This window comes from Abramis brama (genome assembly GCF_963993115.1).
Source record: "Abramis brama genome assembly, chromosome: 23".
Taxonomy (NCBI): Eukaryota; Metazoa; Chordata; class Actinopteri; order Cypriniformes; family Leuciscidae; genus Abramis; species Abramis brama.
In genome coordinates, this window is record NC_139985.1 from 25,270,760 (window position 1) to 25,296,232 (window position 25,473).

Here is a 25,473-nt window from a genome sequence, read left to right on the forward strand (position 1 = left end):
AATTTCGTTTTTCTTTATTTAAATCTACCCTTACTGTGTCAGTAATTTTTTAGTCCGAAAAATATTAGACTACCTTAAAAGTAGCCTTGCTTAAGTTAACAGACCTGTGTGTGTGCGTTTAATAAATAAGCAAATAAGCCCTGCCCGCGTGAGGCGCGCCGCTTCCCGCTCGCGCTGTTCTGTTCTGTAGGCTATACTAAAAGTTTATAAATTCTGAACGTGTCGCGTCTCGCGTGTCTATCTATATTGCACCAAATGCGACACTGCACTCCCTTGTGAAGTTGATTGGATGAACGGTTCTCGAAATAATCAAAATGCAAACAGACAGACATATAGAGATTCCTGCCTTATTAGAGAGAAGAATATGTTCAGCCCCCTCTCCCCGAAGCTTCGAATATTCGATGTTCATTACTACCGAAGCTTCGAAGCTCAAAAAATGGTATTCGGACCAGCCCTAGGGGCGGCACAATTGTTTTTCGCCTACAGCGGCAGAAGTGCACGCGCCGGTCCTGTCCCTAGCTGTGATGTAAATAAATCCTAAGAAACTTCCTGTACAGAGCACCTTAGGAAACATGGTAATGGGCAAAAAAATCTGCAAAAATTTTGCATGAGCATATATACTTTAGGAGCAGACACAAAGTTTCTCAGGGGAGAGCAAAAGTTTTGCCAGTGAATGCAAAAGTTAACGCAAAAGTTGAAATGAAATATAGTTTTTCCTCCCATCTATATTTTCCCCATCACCATGTCCCTTAAGGGGCTCCATACATAGGAAATACTTCAATGCATGGAAGAAAACTATTGGGTCAAGAAATTGTTTGTTTATAGCTATTTAATTTTACTGCATGTTTCAAATTACAATTAATTTATTTTACTGCTGTCAAAATGTTTTATTAATCTTGAGCTACATTAATAATATAATATACAGAAATATAATATAATAAAATTTGCTTCTGCACACTTAAATCTGATATTACAGATCTAGTTTGCAACATTTCTCATCAATCAAGTACAACTCAAAAGTGGCAACAAATAAAAATGGCAGTGGAATTTGGTTATTGTTTGGAATGTTCCAGAATAAAAGCACTAAAAGAACGAGGCGAAAGAGAGAATGAGAAAGTTACGGTAGTCGTATAAAAATGTCCTGCGACAGTGGGTCAGGGGGAGATTGAGAGAGCTGATAATGAAGTGCTTGTGTTGTGCGGAGGTGAGTGGATTCAGATCTGCTCCAGCTCGGCCCGGGATCCCAGCTGTCAGTTGCCACGGTGACAAGACCACCAGCCCGCTCTCGCTGACAGTGACACCACGGGCCACCGAAGGGCCAGCTGGGCTCGTGTCGATCTGACAGGAGCTCTGCTATCCTGACAGACCCTGACAGCCTGCACTCTCTCTCACTCTGCTTTTCTCTTTCTCTCATTCTTTCGCTCAGCTTGGAGGTATGATACAGCGTTTTTTTTTTTTTTTTTCGCACTATGTGCCCACACCTCTATTTTAATGGGCAGTGTAGCGCCTCTCCTCTATATTCCAGGCACTTTTCTCCTCACGCAAACACATGAAATCAGAGTTGTCAAGAGTTGGACGACTCTCCCATGAGACTGCAAAGCCAGACTTCTAATGATTGCTAATGTTTGTTTTCCACAGTTTGCCTACTTAACTCAGGTTGCCAATAAAGCTCATTTGAAAATAAAAGGGTGAATCTCACAAAAAAACAAGACCAGGTCCTATTTCATGTCAGTTTCAAAGGAGGAAAAAAAGAAGAAATTTTGCACAGATGGATGGAGGTGCGTGAAAGCAGTAAATTACCAGTCCGATCATTAGATGATACTGAAAATGAAGCCGGGAAGCCCGGTAAAGTTCTGAAAAGGCAAATAAAATAAATAAATCAACAGAAAGCATGACCTTGGCCTCTTCCCATGAGATATTTGTCGCTATGAGATATTTTATCAATGCATTTACTATGTGTTTTGGCTGTAAAAGAAAATTATGCCCCATTTCCAATTTCATTTGGATATCTCAATACAGTTTCGATCTTTGTTTGCAGAATGTAGTTTTGGGATTAATCTTAAAAAACATGTCAGGAATGTCTGGGTCAAAATCCATTCATCAAAGGAGATAAAAAAGAAATTATAATTTGCTTAAAGAAAATTGAGCCTATTTTTAGGACTATTATATATATATATATATATATATATATATATATAGTCACATTCTTCACTGTCTGTCTCTGCACTACAGTTCCCAGAATCCTCCTTCATCATCACCTGCACCTGCTGTTCATCATTATCATCATCTCCTTCACCTGTGTTCCAGTCATTATCATCATCTGCATCACCTGTCTTGTGTTCATCTGTCTGTGTATTTAAGTTTCCCTTCTCACCCATGTCATTGCCGGTTATTGTTTGAGCAAAATTGTTTTTTGTGTTTTTCTGTATTAGTAATAAACCTTTGCCATTTTTGTATCTTCGCCTGACCGTTGTCTTTTTCATCAACCCGTGGACGTTACAGAATAACCGGCCCCATAAAAATGAGTTGGGAGCTCGCTGGTAGGATCGCGGCGGTGGCTCTGGATAGCCGAGATCTATTTGATTATACCTTCAAGTTTAGTCACCTTGCCGTGAACTACAACCTAAGTGATGAAATCATAAAGGCTTGTTATATGATTGGGGCTAAACATGTCGACCCACGACCGCTCCCCGATCTCTCTGGTCTGGACTGGAGAGAGGCAATCTCCCTTTGCCTGGATAGTTTCATTCCACACTATGCAGTTTCCTCCGACCCTGAGTTTCACTTCAGTCCAGCCGAGCCAGCACTTCACGCCAGTCCAGCCGAGCCAGCACTTCACGCCAGTCCAGCCGAGCCTGCACTTCACGCCAGTCCAGCCGAGCCTGCACTTCACGCCAGATCTGCCGAGCCTAAGTCAGTATGCGTCATGCCCGCCGCGCCTGAGACTGTGAGCGTCATGCCTGCCGAGCTTGAAGCTCCCTCTTCGCCACTGATCCTGCCCAGCATAGAGCCCTCTTCGCCGCTGGTCCTGCCCAGCTCAAAGCCCTCTTCGTCGCTGGATCCGTCCAGGTCAGAGCCCTCTTCGCCGCTGGTCCCGTCCAGCTCAGAGCCCTCTTCGCCACTGGTTCCACCCAGCTCAGAGCCCTCTTCGCCGCTGGTTCCGCCCAGCTCAGAGCCCTCTTCGCCACTGGTTCCGCCCAGCTCAAAGCCTTCTTCGCCGTTGGTCCCGTCCAGCCCAGAGCCTTCACCGCTGGTCCCGTCCAGCCCAGAGCCTTCACCGCTGGTCCCGTCCAGCACAGAGCCTTCACCGCTGGTCCCGTCCAGCACAGAGCCCTCTTCACCGCTGGTCCCGTCCAGCACAGAGCCTTCACCCCTGGTTCCGTCCAGCTCAGAGCCCTCTTCACAGCTGGTCCTGCCCAGCTCAGAGCCCTCTTCGCCGCTGGTCCTGCCCAGCTCAGAGCCCTCTTCGCCGCTGGTCCTGCCCAGCTCAGAGACTTCTTTGCCCCTGGTCCTGTCCAGCCCAGAGCCGCCTTCGCCCCCCGTCTCATCCAGCCTTGAACCAGAGCCTGATAATTTCCCCAAGAAATTTTTTTGGCGGGGCTATAAGTCCTCTTCGCCATGGCCACCCGAAGGGTCCTCTCCGCCATGGCCACCCGAAGGGTCCTCTCCGCCATGGCCACCCGAAGGGTCCTCACCGCCATGGCCACCCGAAGGGTCCTCACCGCCATGGCCGCCCGAAGGGTCCTCTCCGCCATGGCCACCTGAAGGGTCTTCTCCGCCATGGCCGCCCGAAGGGTCCTCTCCGCCATGGCCACCTGAAGGGTCTTCTCCGCCATGGCCGCCCGAAGGGTCCTCTCCGCCATGGCCACCTGAAGGGTCCTCACCGTCATGGCCGCCCGAAGGGTCCTCTCCGCCATGGCCACCTGAAGGGTCTTCTCCGCCATGGCCGCCCGAAGGGTCCTCACCGCCATGGCCACCTGAAGGGTCTTCACCGCCATGGCCACCTCCTCAGCCTGCTTCGCCATGGCCACCTCCTCAGCCTGCGCCGCCGGGGTCGGCGATACCATCCTGGAGTCTCCTGTCTGTCATCTCCCTGTCCACCCTCCGGTCACAGACTCCAGGATGCCCTCCCGTGTTCTGCCTTCTACGGCGCAGTTTGCGCCTAGCGGGAGGGGGGAGTAATGTCACATTCTTCACTGTCTGTTTCTGCACTACAGTTCCCAGAATCCTCCTTCATCATCACCTGCTGTTCATCATTATCATCATCTCCTTCACCTGTGTTCCAGTCATTATCATCATCTGCATCACCTGTCTTGTGTTCATCTGTCTGTGTATTTAAGTTTCCCTTCTCACCCATGTCATTGGCGGTTATTGTTTGAGCACATGCTCACTGTTTCGTGTTTTTCTGTATTAGTAATAAACCTTTGCCATTTTTGTATCTTCGCCTGACCTTCGTCTTTTTCATCAACCCGTGGACGTTACATATATATATATATATATATATATATATATATATATATATATATATATATATATATATATATATATATATATATATATATATATATATATATATATATATGACTAATAACTACTTTATTCCGTGATTTGGGAAAAAAAGTATAATACATGCAGCAAATATTACCATTATGTGTAAATGTTTCACAATGAATAATATATGATATAATGATGTAATATGTATACACTATAGTATGTAATATGTCACTATAGATGAAAACAAAGATTAAACAAATGTATTACATATCGAATTCCTCACCGATTCATTGAGAAAATTGCGGGGGGAAAAATCTCTGTCAGAGCACACACGATGCTGCACTACTGTTCAGGGGTGTCTTTTAAAGCTAAAGACAGATTCTCTTCAAAGACGCCTTGAAGGCAGAGAAAATCCAGGCGTCGGACTCCTTTTCATCAATCACCTCCTTCAAAGCCTGGAATAACAACACCTGTCGATACAATATTTAGTTACGTGATCACAAACCTCTAATTTATTTACATCCATAATATATTTACTTTTTCATCCGACGGCGTAATAAATTGCAGGTGGCCGACGCAGTGATTCGATGATTTAGAGCTCAATTCGAGAACCAGAATTGGTTTCCGGCAAGCTAATACATCAGAGGAAGGAATTAAAAGGTGTGGCGGCTGAGCGCTGAACCTGGCTGCCCGTGTACTAGCGTTACCAGCGCAATGGCACATCACTCATGCCAACCGGCCACCCAGGGCACAGATGGATGGAGGTGCGTGAAAGCAGTAAATTACCAGTCCGATCATTAGATGATACTGAAGATGAAGCCGGGAAGCCTGGTAAAGTTCTGAAAGGGCAAATATAATAAATAAATCAACAGAAAGCATGACCTTGGCCTCTTCCCATGAGATATTTTCCTCTATGAGATGTTTTATTAATGCATTTACTATGTGTTTTGGCTGTAAAATTGAACGTGACTTTACGAATGCAGTGATGGCAGTTGTTAGATGAGGCAATCGTATCGTGCAGTGAACATGAGGCTACGTTCTCCTCTTTGTGTTCTGAGACACACATTCACGGTTGTTGATGTCCGGGCCCGTGTGACTGATGGTTCTCGTGGCTCTCATCATGGCTGTCATTGGCCTCTAGGCAGGGTGATAAATTCTGGCCAGTGGTGGGGCAGCAGAGAGCAGGTCGGACTGATCGTTCGCAATCAGCGGCTCAGCGTGGAGCTCCAGTCAGAACAAATGGCTCTGACGCGCTCTCGACCTCCGGGTCACCCTGTCTAATGAACTTCCCACCGTACACTGAGAGGTCGCAGCCTCAGGTGTGAAGGTCATGATCCATGGATCTTTTCTATGACAGGTGAATGTAACGTTGTACAGACTGTCACACTGCGGCACCCAAAGGGAGCAATCACAACCTTTACTAACGCCAGGACTGGCTTATAGTTGCTGCAACGGTTCAAGATGAACAAAAACTCTTTTATTTCTTGGGTTGGCAACCCATTTTAATCTCTGTTTTATCATCATTTTTGAGTGAAACATTATTTTGTGAGGAAATACTGGAAATTTGGTTGAGAAAAATCAAGTAGCAAAATGGTCAAGTATAATTAACTTTAATTTGAAAGGAAAATAGTCAAAAAATAAAAGAGTGGACATTAATTTGAGAGACACTAAAAACCTTATTATAATTGTTAAAATAAATATGATGATTGAAAAAACTCTATACATTAGATATTATCATTACTGATATACCCAATAAAGCATTTTTTTCTTTTTTTAAATAATGTGAAAAATCAAGTGTTGTATTTATCATGAAATATATGATATATGGTGCTGTGAAATGCTGTATAAAATGCTGTAAAATGTCTCAATTTGTTTTTTTGAATCAACTTCAATATGCTTAGAGTTCAAATGGTGTTACTTATGACTACAGATTTAAAATTGATATTGTTCAACATTTTAAGGCAGTAACATCATGACCTTTACTGGGAACACAAAAGGCAAATCCAGATGGACAAAATAAAGCCCGGTCCTAAATCTGTTCTCACTGAATAACCTATTTCACTCTAACAAATGACACATCATGGAAATAAAATGTTTTGTGATTGTCAATTCACGTTGACTTAAGACTTAACAGTAATGCTGCGTTCACGCCATGTCGTAATTACAGTAATTACCATAATTACTAGATGACAACCTACTCTGAGCTGTTCACATCCTTGGACTTGGAATTATGCGTTTTCATGGCAACCATAAATGGAAAAATGAAGTAATCTGAGTACAAGTAACAGTCGTTATGCAAAATGTATTATTAATGAACATATACTTTATTTAGCAGGACATTAAATAGTTACTCAACTCAGTACTAGCAGATTTCTGAGAAATGCTGTTGAAAATTGAAATCAACACCCAAACAATTGTGTGACTATTTGCTATATGTCTGCTCTGTGTATGTGTTGTGCTTGTACATAGTCCAAGCTGTGTAAATAGGAGAAAAAATAAAGTGGCTCGGGTCAATCAGACCAAGCACCAAAACACTCTTGTAGCCTATTCGCAATAGTGTGTACACACTGTATACACTCATGAAGGGGGAGGAGAGAGAGTGAGCAAGCCGGACATTTGTAGAATGACTACAGAAAGAGAGAGGCCTGAGATATTACCAAAGAGGAAAATGTCAGAGGAATATCACTGGAAAAAGAAGGGTTACAATCTTTAAGACCCCGCATTAATATTATGAAAGCTTTCCAGCGATGGAGAGACCTTAGAGAGTGGGAAGGCTTGAAAACGGATGCAATGGTTGCTTTGCTTCTTCTCAATACATGAGCAACATTGCTGTTTCACAGAACCAAGATATGCCATTGTAGTTGAAGCTGATTCATCCATACTTGCCCTGCTCCGAGCAGGACTCGAACCAGCGTCTCTGGCATGGGAGGCAAGCGCTTTAACAAGGACACTAAAGATGGCAGTCTGTAGCGTTAGTCCCTAGTGTGCCTCTTGAGATCAGGGGAGTGAGGTTTAACTGCATACTGTAGCTCTCACTAGCTGGCTTCCGTTAAGGTCCCTGTACAAAATTTTCATTTGTGTTTTTTCGTATTCGTCATTCGGTGGCTCTGAATTGTCAAAACACCTCTCAAAATGCTTGCTACGGATGCAAAAAACGCAGAAAACCCGTTCAGAATTTTTTTATGACGGACGAAAGTTTCGCAGGCAGTGTGTAAATGTAATTGACACAACATGAGGTCGTAATTATTTTTAAACATACGGAAATTTTGGACTCCGTGTGCAAGGACCTTTACACTTGCACCAGCTGTTAGTCATTGCCTGTGTTGCATAGTGTTTTCTTTATTGTGGGAGCAGAGGAATGAAGGGAGGGGTGTGTTTGTTTGGGTATCGATTTCAAATAGTGTTTCAATGAAAAAACTTTGTCTTTCATTCATTTTCAAATTATTCTTTATGAAATTAAACAAGTCAGTTATAGTAATTATTAAACAAATATTGTGAAATAAATGCTTAACTATGTTTTACTGCTAAGGCACCAACATTTTGAGTGTTTTCACATAGTGTTGCAGCTGTCAAGTCGTACCTCACAGAAAATTATGAGTTTACAAGTTGTAATTATGACAGGGCATAAACGTACCTTATAAATAGTCAGATTGAGTTATATGTTGACTTAAAAAAAAAATCATGCTTTCTGCCACTTCTTACTCAATGATTTTATAGAAATTATTGGGACAAAAGAGGCATTATCGGATCTCCCACATGAACACCACAGGTCCATATTAGAGCATTTGCACCAACCCTTCTGTGACACACACACACACACACACACACACAGTGTGGGCATTTTAATTCTTTAAAGAAAGGGTACCGTACATACAATGTAATGCCACTGTGCCTTCAAATCATAATGAAATACAAGGACATTAATGGACTGCCTGTCTGAAAGGAGAAGCGAGGTGAAAGGTAGAGTGGAGCTAAAGACAGACCCTGATGTGAGAGGGCAAACAAGCACCGAAGGCTTCTTTGTCGCTGAAATATGTTGCATTTAAAATAATGGAGTGTGGTTCACACGCTCACCCTGTTATTCTCCAAAACTCATTCACTCACACAGACACATGCAAAGAAATCAAGGGCATTGTGCACTGGCGTCGAGCTGTGGTGTTCTCCTTGATGATGGCACTGCTTAGCTCCTCAGTGGAACTATTAAATTCCCTACCTACAAACACACACACACACACATTCATAGAGGAGACAACAGGGCAGCCACACAAGGCACAATAATTGCTACCGAAAATAGATTTGAAGAGTTTTATCAGATTCCAGCGGGGATGCGGAAAGGACATTTTATCAGTCATCGTAGAAGCCTCGTGGCCTATTCCGAATGGCGTTCTGACAAAGACATTAAAAACCCTGTTAGCATGAAACGCTACACCGGAGGTTTTCAATTATCTATAAAAGGCATTATTATTTGTAGTGTTTTCTAAGATAAGCATTATCATTATTACTGCTTATATTTAGGGGCTTAAACAATTAAGCAATTGCACTGAATCATATAAAGGGACCAGAATATTACAGTTCAACGTGAATGTATCAAAGTCAACGTGAAATCCTCTTCGAAACTAATTTTTACTATATTTTAATGTGTTTCAGAGTAAATCAAATAAACAGTGAGGAAATAGTAAAAATGTATGTATATTTTTAATAACAGAAACTGACAAATCTTTCAGATGACAAGGATAATATACAATAAATTAAGTAAATCAATTTTGGGGGCAACTTAAAAAACCCCCCGTCAAAATCTAGTTTCTAATATTGAAAAATATTTGATAACCTTTCCACCTTCTTTCCCTAATCAATATTAAAAGAAAATAATAGATCAATATTAAAACATGCAATCTTGTAAAAAGTTCTTGTTCTGAAATTTTTGGTAAATCTTTTCCCAGTTGCAGACGAGTAATTACTTGCCACACACAAAGTTTTGTATGAATCAAGCATTTAGATTAATAACGCTCACAAGAAGCTGAGAGAGAGAGAGAGAGATGGATGGATGGCAGAGAGATGAATGCTGGGTCTTTATCACTCAGGGCCGGCGTCTCTGTTTACTCCGCTGTCTTTTCCTTCCCACGCCACATCCCTCACCCCCGATGTACAACAATACAAGGAAATATTTAGCCGCGATGATCTCAGCGAAAATTAATTAATATTTCATGCATGATAGAGCCTTTTAATATTTCAAGAGCAATTAATAAAGCAGCATTTCACTCGTCTCCCAGAGAAAATAGCCACAGTTGAATGTCAGTCGTAGATGAATGAGAATTTGCGTGCATTTCTGCAAAATGCTTTAATGTCCCCACTGGCTCTCGTCCTTGCTTGTACAGTACGGATATCTTCTTGTCCTTAAATGCTTATCTAACCTCAGCTGCTCGACTTTGTATGTACCTAGAAACTGTCTGCTACATTTTCAAATTGCATTACTCAGAAGAATCGGTCACAAGATTCATGAAAAAAATGTAGAGCTGAACCGAAGGGTAATGTTTCATTGCAAATGAAAATGACATGAATGTGAATGCAGCCGTTTCTCTATCTCACATCCGGAAAGCTGCTGAAAGAGACCTATATGAGACACAATGTTTGTGGTTTCTCATTTTCTTTATCACTAAATCTGGCCCCAATCCACACCTTTCCACCGAAGTAAAGATGGTCCTGAGCAACAAAAACCTGCCTCCAGTCAGTTGTGCTATCATTTGGCTCTCATGCAAGGTGAAACGCTGGCTTGATCTGAGAGACATTCTGAGAATGTGATGAAAAACAACATTTTGGAAGAAAATAGCTGAACTTTTTGTTATGCTGAGGCTCATTTGACAACTAGCATTTTATGCATTCTAAATACACAGGGTAATATTTTCAAACATAATCTGACAAAATTCCAGCTTTAAATCACGCATAACAAAAGTAGACTTAGTAGTAGAAGGTTTTCTTCACACATCAAATCTCATATTTAATCTCAAGCTCACTCACTGTCGTTTCCATGGATAAACATGTTACGCATTTGGAGAGAAAAAATTGTTTATTAGGACAAAGACTTCAGGTTTATGGTGGAAATGATGCTTGGGACTGAGGGTGAGGGACAGTTGTATGAAATTTGAAAAAAGTATACATGTTATATCATATTATACCAGTTTCTATTTCATATAAATGCTATTTTTAAAGTTCTCAAAGAAAAAAAAGAAGAAGAAGAAGACGATATTTTTAATCAAATCAATTCCATTTTGGTGAGTAAAACTTCTTTAAAAACATTAAAACAATCTTAATATTGACCCCAAATTTAAAAGTAAATAATTTATATTTGTATAAAGAATTTTCATATTTTAAGATTGAAAATATGGGTAAAACAATAATCATCTATACAAAAGTAGCAAAATAAATTATTGCAGCATATAAAAAAAATGTCCATTTTAATGATCTTTATATAACAAAAAGATGAAAAAAAAAAAACAATAACCCATAAAATGACTGAAAATTGAAGAAACAACCAGGTACAAGTGTTTCTCCACACACACAAACACACACACACACACACACACACACACACGAGTTAGAATATGTCATGGTGTGGTACATATCCTGTGAGAGAATCAAGTTCTCTATCTATGTGTGCGTGCGCGTGCGCGTGCGTGTGTGTCCAGGAGGGCATGGCAAACAGAAACAAGCTCTTCTCTTCTGTGAGTCATTACCTCTCCCAGCCAGAGCTCATTTTCCACATGGCCGTGGTGTCAAATGCCTTCAAGCCATTCACCAAACTGGTTTTATCTCTATATTTCTCCTCATGCATCTCAAGACAGAAGCACAAGACCTCCATGATTCAGATACTTCAAATTTCTACAGAAGAAATTTAAATGAAATGAATTAATGCCAATGAAATGAAGAAGGGCAGCAGGGGAGCGCAGCGCACACGACGCAGTCCTCTGTCAGTGCTCATGAGAGGACAAGGACGATCGAAAAGTCCTCACGTGTGGCCACAGAAGCTATTCATCACAGGATTCTGCCGAGAACTCCCAGGAACATTCTTCAAGGGCCATCTCGTGTGGAACCCTGAGCACCCATAATGCCCTGAAGAGATGACTGTACATGCACAGAGCCTGCTGGTGAATAATGGATATGTGCAAATACACACTCACAAACTCCCATGAGTGCTGTTCATCTAAACAACAACAACATGACCTGAGGGTTGCAGGGTGGTTTTGTGCTCCATCAGACAATATTCAAAGAGATGCAAACAAATACATAAAAACAGCAGAATAAATATATATATATATATATATATATATATATATATGATTTCTGAAGGACCAAGTGATACATGACGACTGAAGCAATGGCTGCTGAAAATTACAGCTTTGCCATCAAATAAATAAGTTACCTTTTAAAATATATTCAAATAGAAAAAAATTGAAATCGTAAAAGTATCTCACATTTTACAGTATTTTTGATCAAATAAATGAATAAATGTAGCCTTGGTGATCATAAGACACTTCTTTCATTAAAAAATATGATTTATTCCAAACTTACTGTACATTACTGGACCAGTACTGTACATGTTAACGTTTAAATAACTAAATGCAATGTGTAAAAATAGGCCAGGCAAATATGTTGAGTAATTTTATATCATGTAATTGAATGACATACTTATTTTACTCTTACACTTCCAATAATCAATAAATAAATCGCATATTTACAAATAATTGATAGTTTTCTGAACATTCTGAAAGAAAAAAAAAAGAAAAACAAAAGTTATCAATTTGATATACATATTTGTGGCATAAACACAGAAGCAGCTGCTTCACATTATATAACACTTGTCATTTTATATAATGTGATTCATTAATGTTATATGCAATATACATAAAGTCTGAAATAGTGAATCCAGCATCTCTGCCTGTTGACACACGCGCCTCACCGTGTGGGGTGTTTATATCGTATAAACGCTTATGAAATATTGCCACTTGTACTCATGCTTTAAATAAACTTTAATCAATTCGAGCTAATCCATTTGCTTGTTTTATAGTAGAGGAGAATATTGCTTGTCCACCACCCACCCGAGACCCGACACACAGCAGCTCAGGGACGAACATGCCGGTCCATTCAGTATTCATTGAGGGACACACACCTCTCCCACAAACACTCGTGAGAGCCGTTTACTCTCATTAAAGTCGACTTCTTAATCCTCAGCTAAAGAGGCGGAGCGCAAGCTTCTGATAAATTCTGTGAACAATCTCGTTCTCTTTCCCTCCCTCTATTTTTAGCTCTTTTTTATCGGTCCTTTTCTTCATCCCGCTCATTCATCTTTGTTTCCGTCTCCGAGTCATTAAACTGCTCCTAAGCTAACAGTATTTAAAGAAATAACTCGCCCACACTAAATACACTTAGCACCTTTGTTCCGCTAGCTTGAGCTGGACTCCATTACTTTGGAAGTTCAAACATGTTCTTGAAAGAAGTGAAATTCTGTAATGTGGCATGTTTGTTGGTGGGCAGGTTTTGTAGTAATTGCAAGTAGTGATGGGTGCTTTCGAAACACGCTTAGTGAAGCTTCGGAACCTTTGTGAATCATTTGTTTCGAACCAGTGATTCGGAGTGCGTATCACGCTGATAAAGTCATGTGATTTCAGTACATCACAACTGTTTCGAAACGTTTCAAAAATTTCAATGGCGATGATCTCTGTGAACCCATGAACCAGTGCCTATATGTTTTTTACTTGATCTTGGATCAGTTTTATTAAGTTGAAGACATTTTTAATGCCATGTTTAAAAATTAAATTGAAGAGTTAATAGTCTCTTGTTGGCCTGAGTAACCAAGCTCCTACAATTCAGTAAAATAATACATATTAAACAGACACTTCATATTTATTGATATTAGATGACTTGTTAATTGCATTTAATAGATTGCACTTTAATAAAACATTTGTTATTGGTTTGTAAAAGGTGCTTTTATGCATGTTTTGGCTGAGCTTTGGTTGCATTTACTCTCCTCTGACCAGCATGCATCACCAATGTGTGACGTTTCGAGCCATTGATTGATAAATCTGAACATAGTGTTTACATGAACACTAAATAAATGATCAGGTTGGTGTGCGCGTTTATATCCCACAAGCTTCAAATCGGATTTAATATTTTCACATGTGCGCAGTTTCCTGATATTGGCACATACTAACCATCCACCTACCATTGCTTCTTTTCTTTGTTTTAAAGGAGACATATCATGCTTTTAAATTGTTCCTTTTTACATATAAATCATACATTTGTAGTCTATATAAAGCGGAACTGCAATGCTTGGGTCTGAATTCCTCATTATTATAGCTCCACAGGCCCCTTTTCTGATGTGCGTCTGAGAGCAACTCGTTTTGGTGCGTTCTCTTTAAATACAATTGAGACACTTCATACCCCGCCCCCTCTCCAGGTTGCAGAGGTGACACTCGGTTCAACTCCACCCCGTTCGGCCATTTTTATAGTTTGATAGCAGAGATACGATTATCTAGCGGCACAGAAACTTTTTATTCACACGTTATTAACAAAATGTCAACAACGGAAGACTTGTCCAGCCAGCCTTACATGTTCGAGCCAGAGTCGGAGCCGGAGCGAGATGAAAATGAAGACGACGAACCTGCAGAACAACGTCTTCATATGGATGTATCGCAATGGTGTGTTACTGTATTTACACATGAAACTTTGGTCTTCCAACCTTTTACCACCGTGACGATTTATTTTGATTAATATGTGCGAACGAGAGAGAGCAAGACAGCGTCTAGTTTGGAGACGGTGATGTCTTGTTTACACTTTCGCCTGGCTCTGAAGAGAGAGAGAGAGTGAGCGCGCGCGCGACCGGGTCTCTCTCTCTGCTCGTTCTTTCAGTTAAACATGCGTCCTGTAACAAGCGCGGCAGTTCATCTACATTAAACGGTGTAATGAAGTGTGTGGGTTACTACATCCAACAACCGAACATTTTAACTTACCCTCTCGTAACTTCTGCATCCTTTAGCTTGGACTACAAAATTGCAGCGAGAAATAAAAATGGCGGATTGCTCGAAGTGATGGGCTGGAAGTCAATGTCCTTATTTGGCAGTTCCGCTGCAAATACTGTGACGTAATAGTTCAAAAAACGTCATAGATAACAGAAAAATCAGAACAGGTTGAAAAATATGACCAAAACAGAATATAAAGATATCAACGAAGCACCTGAAGAGAATAATTTCATATTTTCTGTACTTCTAAACACTCCAAATATACAACAAAATGCATTTAAGGGCTAAAAAAGTGCATTTGGCATGATATGTCCCCTTTAAAAAGCAGACTTTATATTTATCTATTTTAGGTTCTAATTAGGAGACTATGAGCGCATGAAGCTTTGTGCCGTGCTAATTATATTTATCAAGCAGTAAAAACACCCTTTCCCGAGTCCAAAACAAGGCGCCGAATGACATTGTCCTGCTGCATTTCACAGACGATAAGTGGAAGGAGAATTTTAGATTAACATGACAGTCATTTATGACACAATATTCAACAACAACAGCTCATTCAAGGCGTCACACCTCATTACACCATCTGTACGTTATTGCACATGTGCAGAACTTTCGGTTTTAATTCTGATCAAGTGTTTACATGTCCTATCAAACAGATTAGAAATGGTTTAAACTTACCCCTTACAATTGGCCATGTGACTTTTTGGTTCCACTTTATTTTGATAGTCCACTTTAGACATTCTACTAACTACAAGTAACTGTGCAACTACATGTCAACTAACTCTCATTAGAGTATTAGTAGACTGTAGTAGACTGTTAGGTTATGGTTAAGTGTTAGGGTTCGTGTTAGTAGAATATGTTGATTTATAGTTGCCAAGTTGCTTATAGTCAGTAGAATATCTGTTAGGGGACCAACAAAATAAAGTATTAGCAAATATTAAGTTGACAGTCTATAATGACAGTTAGTTGACATGTAGCTGCAAAGTTACTTATAGTTACAGTAGTAGTAGAATGTCTAAAGTGGACTATGAAAATAAAGTGTTACCAACTTTTTTATTCCGGCTGTGCTACTAGTCAGATTACAAATGGATTATTAGGGTCCATGTAAACGCAGCTACTACAAAGTTGATTCAATCGATTGAAAGTTTCAAAAAATTTGTTTTCTCTCATCACTAATTGCAAGAGAGAATCCCTTGAACTACTGTTCTCGCCGTGAACGAATACAGGAATTACTGATTAAATTTGTTCAATCAAGCCAAGACAAGATTATAAATGGTAAAAGACCACATAAACCACAGGAGATGATCGCATGTTTTTTTGGGGGTAAAAACGTGCTCATTTGTTTAACTTTGGAGATTTCTTCAAATGAAACTCAAATAGCTTGGCTAATATGACGTCCTCACCAGGCTGAAGTCGTGCATAGGCCACAGGAGATGAGCCTCAGCTCTGTAAATACTACAACATTTCCCCTTCACCGCTCTCCTTTTCTCTCCCTCTCTCGATCCGTCTTTCTGCTCTCTCCTGAATACTAACACAGCCCTGGGTCTGTTTGCCTAGCACTGACAGAAACAGCAACATGTCGGTGTGTTTCACCAGTCAGGTGTGTGCGTGTAGTGAAGGAGGAGGGTTTGATATTTACATTCTGGATATATCAGCCACTCTGCACTTCCAAACACACAGAGCTGGCCTTTAAAACCCAGACGTGGATTCATAACGAAAGACAATGGTGGAAGAGATGGGAGGAAAGGGGGATAGTAAAACAACCAGAACAAACAAATGAGTTGCCAAGCAGTTACACAAATCAGAGAGTGAGATGTGATGTGGGGCCAATGTAGTTATCACTCTTATGTTCCTCTAACAGTAATCCGATTACCTTCCGTTACCTTCAAATGTGTGCATTTAAACCTTAAATAATTTAGGTAATATAGGGTAATACAGGTAATAATTTAGAAGATCACATTCTATGTTCTGTTAGCGCAACTTGTGGCAATGCTGAGAACATTTATTTGTGTTTCAAATACAAAAAGTGATATGTTTCAGAACACAAAAGCGCGCGAACATTATCTGATATGTTTCAGAATGCAAAGATGTTCAAACTTGAGTAGCTAGATGTGTTTCTGTTCACGTATACCGTTCAAAAGTATGGGGTTGTAAAAATAAGTTACTGAGGCTGTATTTATTTGATCAAAATACAGAAACATTGCGAAATATTATTACAAATAACACTTTTTATAATTTATACTTAATTATAATCCAAATAACTAGAACTTTTCTGTTTCAGTATATTTTAAACCTGTGATGGCAAAGCTGAATTTGTATCATCATCAATCCAGGCTTCAGTCACATGATCCTTCAGAAATCATTCTAATATGCTGATTTTTGTGCTCAAGAAACAGATCATTTTGAATGCTAGAGTACCTCAGTAGAGTATATTTCACCCTGTGATGAGATTTAAAGCCGACATGGATGATCCAGCATCCCACACGAGCAAACTCTGCTCACAGTTTGACCTGAATGCTTCCTCTGAATCGGTCACTTGCCTCCTCCTCCACACACACACACATACAGTGCACCTTGGGACGGAGCTGAGATGAAATGTGCCTCTGGGTCAGGGTTCTACAATGGGAGGATAACTCAAACTGCACCATGTCATAATCCATTACAGGACTGTTATTGGCTGTGCTGTAAATTGCACAATAACAGCAGGTCCATCGAGTGACGTGCGGCAGCGTTAGCGCAGGCCTGTGATGGACTCTCCAGTATGCCCTGCCGGCTCATTTTATTAAAGCAGATCTTCTAATGGATCTCATGTTACTCACTGTTGCCATATTCAACAGATCAGCACATTCAAACCAAACCTGGTTATTGATTAATATATAAAACCACATCACCCCTCCAACTCATCTCTCGCTTTCTGTAGCAGTTGCTTTCACTTCTAGAATCCCTTTATAAAAGTGTCCCAAAATAAACAGTTACCGAGTCATTTTTAAAACGGGTGCCTTTTCTATTTTTGGAAGTATTTCCTTGCGGTTACGGTTGTATGCATACTTTGTTAATGCCCTTGTGGAAGGACCCTTCTCGAAGGGATTCAGTAGCTCACTTTTGTTTGGAATAACCCTCAGTAGCGTCCTCGTGCCACAGTGCCCTTCATGGGCACAAAACACAATCGAAATTCACCCAGAGAGAAATAAACGTTATTAGAAAATGAGCCAATGTTAGCAACGTTAGTATAGCATGCAAGACTTAGCACCGGTGAATGAGAGCGAGAAGAAACTCAAAAAATAAATATAATGACCTTGTTTTGAAAGTTTGAAAGTCATAGCATGTGAAAGACACAGACGAATGAGAGCAAGGAACCAAGTTTTTTTTTTTTTTTTTTCAGAAGAACAGGAGTTAGAGAGGGAGAGAGAGAAACAGACAGGAAATATGCTATGCAAAGGTTAGCATACATAGCAAAGTATGACAGAATGACTACGGTTGAATGGGAGCAAAAAACTCTTTGTGAGATCTTGTTTCCTGTTGAAGAAAAAAGTGAGAATTAAAGAAAACTGAGTGCGAGGGAGAGTGTTTCTCATTAGCATGCTCAGTCAGGTACGGCTCTGGTCTGGCTAGCTCAGAGCACATCCAGCTGTAGTGGGGTCTGCCAGCTCCCTCTGCCTGCAGACCCACCCATAATTACCCGCTTTAAGAAGAGGGAAAACGAGGGCATTATGAATTCTTCCCTCCGCCTCTCATCAATGCGTCTGTCGTCATCTAATTAGCGGTCTAACTGATGAAAAATACCCCTGTCAAAATAACTCAAAGAATGACAAAAGTTAACACAGCACGCCATTTACTGCGGCACAGAAGGCACAAAAGCTGTCAGAGAAGAAAGTTCATTGAAAAAAAAAAAAAAAGGAGGATCAGGCAACCAATGGATTAGGTTTTTGGGCGAGTCTCTATTTACATTTAGTTTACTCGGCACCAGTTCGCGGAGAATCAAGAGAGGTACAGAGATTGGAAGTCAGTTGTAAAATGACAAACAATCCCTTTCTTCTCAATAACAAATCAAAACAATCAGAATTTCTCAGATTTAATTTAATTTATATAAAAATTGAATTTATATAAAAGGTATGAAATTCCTGTAATACTTTCCCTGCGTCTGAAAATCCCTACTTCCCAACTGTATGGAAGGAGATAAACAGTATGTGAAAAGAGTAGCGGTCTGATGACCGCTTAACTATACCATGAGGACACAGATGAGGAGTTGTTACAACTTTTTTTTTTTTTTTTTATGTACGTGAAGTAAGTTCTTATTCTAATCTAGTACAAACCCAGACAGTATGCGATGTCAGACACAGCTTTTATGCTGTGTTTATGATTTAGAAATTGCATTGACACCTATTGATGTGGAGGAGACATCGCAAATAAACATTTCCAGTTGACCTATCCTATTTACAGACATATTGGTCACACATGATTCACATAATTTATTGTGACAAAAATGTACAACAATACGTGTGTATCAAGATGGAAGTAGTATTCGGCAGGTCATGTGATCTCAACACGGCCCGCCGCATGTACAAAAACCTGACTTTTATCAAAAACACTATTAGTTTCTTTAAAGTGAACTGAACTTTAAAAGTAGCATTTTTATAGCGGGAGATAAGTATCACACCTTTAAATGTGAACTATGTAGTACACTTTTAATTATGAGTTTCTTTAAATGTAATATTTTATAGTGGGAGTTACTTGTGTAGTACTCATTTAAATGTGTTACAGTACAACTCCATGCTGCATTCACACATACACCACCGGAAGTACTTTGTCTGTCTGATTAAGTGTAAATAGCAAACATGAGGGTCGACCTGCTGTGCTCTGCACAACATCTGGAGCGGGTCAACATCTGTGTCCAGGTTGCCAACATTGCTAAACAAAAGCTGGCAGCGTTGAGCTCAGAGCTAATAGAGAATGATGGGAAGGGGGTAGATGATGATGATGAAGGCCTGCGGAGAGGTGAACAGAAGATCTGGGAGACTAACAAGATGCACTGTCTGTTAACAAACAATCGTTCAAATAGAGATTTGACTACGAAAGTCACACGGAAAAGAAGATAATTTAAAGTATAGGCAATTTCAACTGTTTTTGTCCATAATAAAAGTGAAAAACATTGACTTTCATTGTATGGACATCATTTTGTAGAATAATGAAATGCATTTAGGTTCGGAAGGACATGAAGGTTAGTGAATAACAGAATTTTCATTTTTGCACAAACAGCTCCTTTAAGAGTAAATTTACAGCTCGAAATATCTATGCACTTAACTTATGCAAGCAAATCATGAGACGTGAAAGCATTGACCAATTGATGGCCTTTTTAACAATCAGAAGTGGCACAGCAGAGGTACCATATCAAATTCCATCTTCATACCGCCTTCTATAGAGTTTCGTAGCTGCAAGCTGTTCATTCAAAGGTGGCATCTGGGGATGAAATTACCTTATGTGGGTTGTCATGAAAAGAAAGGAGCAGTACATTTTCCGTCCTTTAAATTAAAACCTATTAATGGAAGCACTGCTGATAACACAAAGGCTTTAAAATTAATATCCATCGAATAGACAGAGCTACTGCAGCCCTGCATTAAACATTTGATAAGTGTCTGTCAAGAACGGTCATACAGAAAATGTATTTTGGGGTCTGGTACACGCTTCCTGGAAGACGATATTGATCTTCTTACAATGTTTTTGATACCATGCTTAGCCAGAGAGCAGCTTCTCCAAGTTCATTAATCATTCAGAGATGCTTGTTTTGTTTACAATCCAAATCTAGCACATTTTTGTGAGAGGCTTTTCAATTTAGATGCTTTAAAGATAATAGTGCTTCAATGCCAACATGCGACTGCTTAAGTGCTTTAAATTACAATGCGTAATGCATCTCGAAACAGAACTTGCATCGTTTTTGGACTGGATTTCAACGTCGCTCACCACTGCGCTATTTAAACATCAAATAAATGTAAATCTGCCGCTTTGTGGCTATGTTTAACAGCACATTATTGATGTTGAGATTATTACACAATACTTCACCATGAGAGTGTTTGGCAATGTATAATCAATAGAAGCTTTATAAATGATACAATTTTAAAGAGATATGGTGACTTTCACTGCGTTTTTGTTACAGATGCCAGAAAAACAATGACAATCCTTTGCCAAAGCCCCATCCACAAAGAAACTCCATTGGACCACAATAACAGTGAAGATATGCCTTGAGATGTTCTGTTAACACCAATTCCACATTGAAATATGCGAAAAACTAACGATATTTAAGTGTAATCTGCCCGAGCTAAATTTGGCCCAGTGGGCCCTGTAGCCCAGAGAAGTTGTGAGACATGTTGTTAGGGGTTTTGTTTGATCAAGCATAATTTCCAGGGCTCTTTAGGGAGCAATAAATAAACTGATAATGGAGCTTGATGCAAAAACGGCAAGGGCTTTGTAACTGGGCAAACCGAGAATGATGAGTAACCGGAGGGTACGAGCGTGGCAGCTTTACAAGGCGCGAACAGAGTAAAGCCACTCGACAGGACGACGAGCCGCTCTCAGAGTGAGGATCATCTGCCGAGTTCATTAAATCTGCCTGCAGGACAAAGTCATCTCGGCTCGTCAACAACATTCTGCTCACAAGAAGCGATAGGTGTTCAGCGACCAAAGGAATTCAGGGCAGTACGTGCTTGAAAACATGAACGCACAACCACCAGGAAACATGTGTGGAGATATAAATACATACGGGTGAGTGTAAACATGCATTTTACGATATCTTGCCATGCAATCACAGTTTTTAAGGCTTAACACTCTAGGACCCTTGATGTGCGTAAGAAACCCACGGGCAGATTTGACTCAAGAACACATGCTGACTCTGTCTACAGTTGCATTGATTTGTGTTTATAAAAAAAAACATTGCCATTAGCAAAACAGGGATTTGTAAGATCGTCTGAACTAGGGATATCAAAAATGCCAGTACTTCTGTACCGAAGTCGATATGAGAAAAAAATTGCGATACTGGTATTTACACAGTATCAAGAATACAGACTCAAGCCAGTACCAATGAATAAATTTTGCTATTGTGACAGCCCAGGTCTGAACTAATTTGTGAGTCTATGATAAAGAATTTCTTAAAAAAAGATCTAAACTTTCATATGGTTTTGGGGAAATGAAACATCTTTAAGAAATGTTTTTTTTTGTATACACATCTTAATCATTATTTTAAAAAATGTTTTTAAATAAATTTACCGTTGTAAAAAGTTATTGTTTTACAAATATTCTGAATTAATAATTTTTAAATATCATTAGGCCTACATCACAAGTCACACCATATGACATTTTAAACTAGCCTTGCATTGTCATTAAAAAGGCAAAATTATCAAATATTTTGAGAGACTTGCCAACCTTGACACAGAGTCTCTCCCCCAAAAATGTATTTTAATTAAGAAATTGAAAACATTCTCATCATAGAAGAGCTGTATTCAAGTCACCATATGTATGAAATTCTTTTTCATTTGTTTTCTGAATAAATCAATTGATAGGGACAAAAAATGAGTGGCATGTCACTGACTCAAATGCCACTGTAAGAGGTTTTCGGTTCTCTTCGGTAATATTTTTAATTGTTGTCTATTTCTGAATTATCTAGTTTCCTCATAATGTGGCATCATGTTCTCTTCTTTTCACCAGGTTACTGATTAAAACTTACTTGCTAATTAGAATGTACTAATTGCCTGTACTTGTGACTATTGCCTGACTAAAAATAGCATGTGCTCTCTCCCTTTCTCTGCACACGGGCTGATGCCAGAGAAATCTCACGATACAGGAGGGCAAACTACACAGCATCTCTGGGTGATGCCACAGATGCCCCAGTGACCCACCCCATCAAACCCCTGACCGAAGCGCACGGAGCATCTCCTGTCTCTGAACAGCAGGGGTTGATGGGAAAGCTTTTAACATAGTTCATTGTTTAGTTTAACATAGTTTAACCTACAGTTCTGGACTAAGCAAGAAGGGTATATCGTAAGACTCCTGTAACAAAAAAATTCATAGCAATGACCAAAAAGTAAATAAATAAAAAAGAAAATGAATTACAAAAAAAAATTCCGAACTATTGCTACTATTTTTCAGTAGCACGACCTTTCCAGTAACAAGCTAATTTTTCCAAGAATTAGTGGTACAGTGCAAGATTCTCATTGTTTTTGTTTTTAAGAAAGTTCCTCTTTTTCTTGTTGTTGTTTCTTGTAGTGTTGCCAAATATTTTTAGTAACTACATGTAATTACACATATTTTCAAAAGGGTGGCTTGACTAGTTGAACTACTTTACATCACGAGTAGCTTACAGCTTAGCAAGCTACAGTACTACATTTGCTTCCCTGAGTCCCTGACACTGGCAAACAATGCCAACATAGACATCCAAACGTGTGCACTAGAGAATGACGACAAATGTCAGCCTGCAGGAAATATTTAAATGTAAGACTGTAATTATCACTTGAAAATAGATGTATAAAAACACTAAAACATCAAGATCCTTTGACTGAAGGCGTCTTTGATGTGATAATATATGCATACACACACACACACACACACACATAGAGGTTGTGACTTCTTACACTACAATCTCAGCTCTCTTCAGTAGAGAACTGAATAGAATATATAAGCATACACATACCGCCTAATACAAAAAGACTTTACTACCAACACTACTCTGGCCCTGAAAGCATTGACTATTCACAATGAAGTGCTCATCTGAAAGATGCTTCAGCACCTTAGTGGGACATTAAATGGTGGATGTTAGCAAAAAATACAATAAAGACCACAAGATCACAAAAGTGCAGGTATCCAAGTGTTTGTTGTAGGCCACATCTGTGCAAGGGGCCACCCGTCATGCTGGCAAACAACAGAAACCCACGGCAGGGAAAAGGGGAAGCATTTAAAATAAAATAAATATCATTGGTTGCCGCAGGCTTGGTGGCACAGTTAAAGATTAATGCTATTCTTCTTCAAATATTGCTCAGAGGGACAACATGAGTCACTTTCTCAACAGCAAAGCATTCATGAAAGCAAAAGCCAGGGGAGACCCTAAGGCGAGGCCTCCGGAGGTGAGGTGGACAGCTCCGGATGAAAGACCAGCTGTCTATCAGAGGACGTTTATGTGTTTTAGTGGTAGCAGAACACAATGACTGTCACAAAAGAGACATTTAAATGTTACTCTTTCAGAAGTGTCTCTATGTATGAGTGAGTGTAGTTTGCTCACCTGAGTAGGCCCAGTAGGACTCTTCGGCCGCTCTGCGGTGCCTGTCACCAATTGGCCGGTCATGATGCTCAGCTTTCTCCCACTCAGCCATTGCTGTGACAGAAAAATAATGAGAAAGTGTTTAGAGTAAGTGCTCTGATAATGTGAGCTGTGTGGCTTTGAATCTGTTGGCTGATTAATAGAAGTCTTAACTTTCTGTCAGTTCCAAAATCTCCAAAGAGAATTTCAGTTCTTTTATCTTTAACCATGCGTGCTAAATATTGCGTAAATCTTTTTTTATTTCAGTGTATATCTGTATCCCAATAATAATTAAATTGTATTACCCTACACCCCTCTCTCTAGTTAACTGTATTGAAATAAGTCATTTGAAAATCCATATCGGTTGACTATAAGAGCCCTAGTGAGAACACAAGCATACACAAATCATGAGGGTCAAACTACAGTTTAAAACCTGAGGCACACAAGCAAATCACAAGACTCAACCTCATACACTGACACACACAAAAGCAGTAACACACCAGCCTGCGATCTCTGGCTGAACCAAGTCATTAAATCCTGTATAAACCAATCTGGCTCAAAAAACTCTACTCCATTAGAGAGAAAAACAGCCCCCCCACACAGCGGTATTTACAGCCTGTCTGCTCTGGGATCAGTTTTCCCTCCCTCATTAAACATGTATGAGGGGCTAAATAAATAAACAAGGCCTGATTGGCCGGTGAGTGGAAGGCTAAAGCGCTAAGTACAGAGGCAAAGAGGCTGCGGACAAGGCGCTGGCAGCCAGAGACGGTGAGCTGTTTCACCGCTCCGTCAGAGACACCAAGGCAACAGTGTCCCACAGGTAGGCCGAACTAATCTAGACTCAACCCAACAGGAGTTCTAGACCCCTTCGCCTACTTGCTAGGATTGGGGTGCTTACAGGAATCCAAACCTCTTGGTCGTCAAGGATGCCAGAGATATGGCTGTGCTGAATGAGAATTTATTCTGACTGGGTACAGGGGCTGGAGGGGTTAGGAAGCATGGCACACATCCCAGCACCCTGTGGCCTCTGTGTGAGTTTATCAGAGGCGATCTCAACCCCTCGGCTCCTGGCTGTGGGATGTCGGGGATGCACTGGAAGGTGAAGAGACGACGTGAGATCAGCCTCACAGCTGTCGTCCACGTCCAAACTCTAAAAACTCACTATGGCAGGACTTGGGGCTGACTGCCATTTTAAATCTAGACTGACACAAAAAATGAGTTACTAGAAGAGAAGGAAGAGAATAGCTGAAGAAAGCACTAAAATGACTAAGAAAGGACTAAAATCACAGCAAGATGTTAACGAGAAACGGGCCACGTTTTTATTTTTTTTATTATTTTTTTTCAAGCCTGCCGATGTGCTGACCACACTACGGTAACAAGGACACACTGCCTAAAAGCCATCACTCAAAACATAATGCAATTTACAAGGCCCCTCTCTCTCTCTCCGAGCATGCTGGGTAAGTATATTCTGATATGAACAATGGGTGACTTTTTGTTTCAATGACAAACTGCCTTCTGCTCCTCGCTGCTCTAATTCTTCAGGATAGCGTCTCGGGCATGGCAGTGAATGCCAATGAGAGGGTATGCTATGGCCTCTCTATGAATTACATTATTGATTGCCGATATTCTTTGAACAGAAAATGTAATTATGCAATGCGGCATGCCAGGCTTAGCCGCTATCCTCCCGAT

General features: G+C 40.2%; 1 protein-coding gene across 1 annotated transcript in view; it reads right to left on the reverse strand.

Moving 5' to 3' along the window:
• Positions 1-25,473, reverse strand: part of ptprga (protein tyrosine phosphatase receptor type Ga) — a 254,040-nt gene that overhangs the window by 171,377 nt on the left and 57,190 nt on the right. Inside the window, exon 2 of the mRNA XM_084100324.1 lies at positions 23,767-23,859. Coding sequence (XP_083956450.1) covers positions 23,767-23,859 — 93 coding nt within the window. The remainder of the gene's footprint in view (positions 1-23,766; positions 23,860-25,473) is intronic.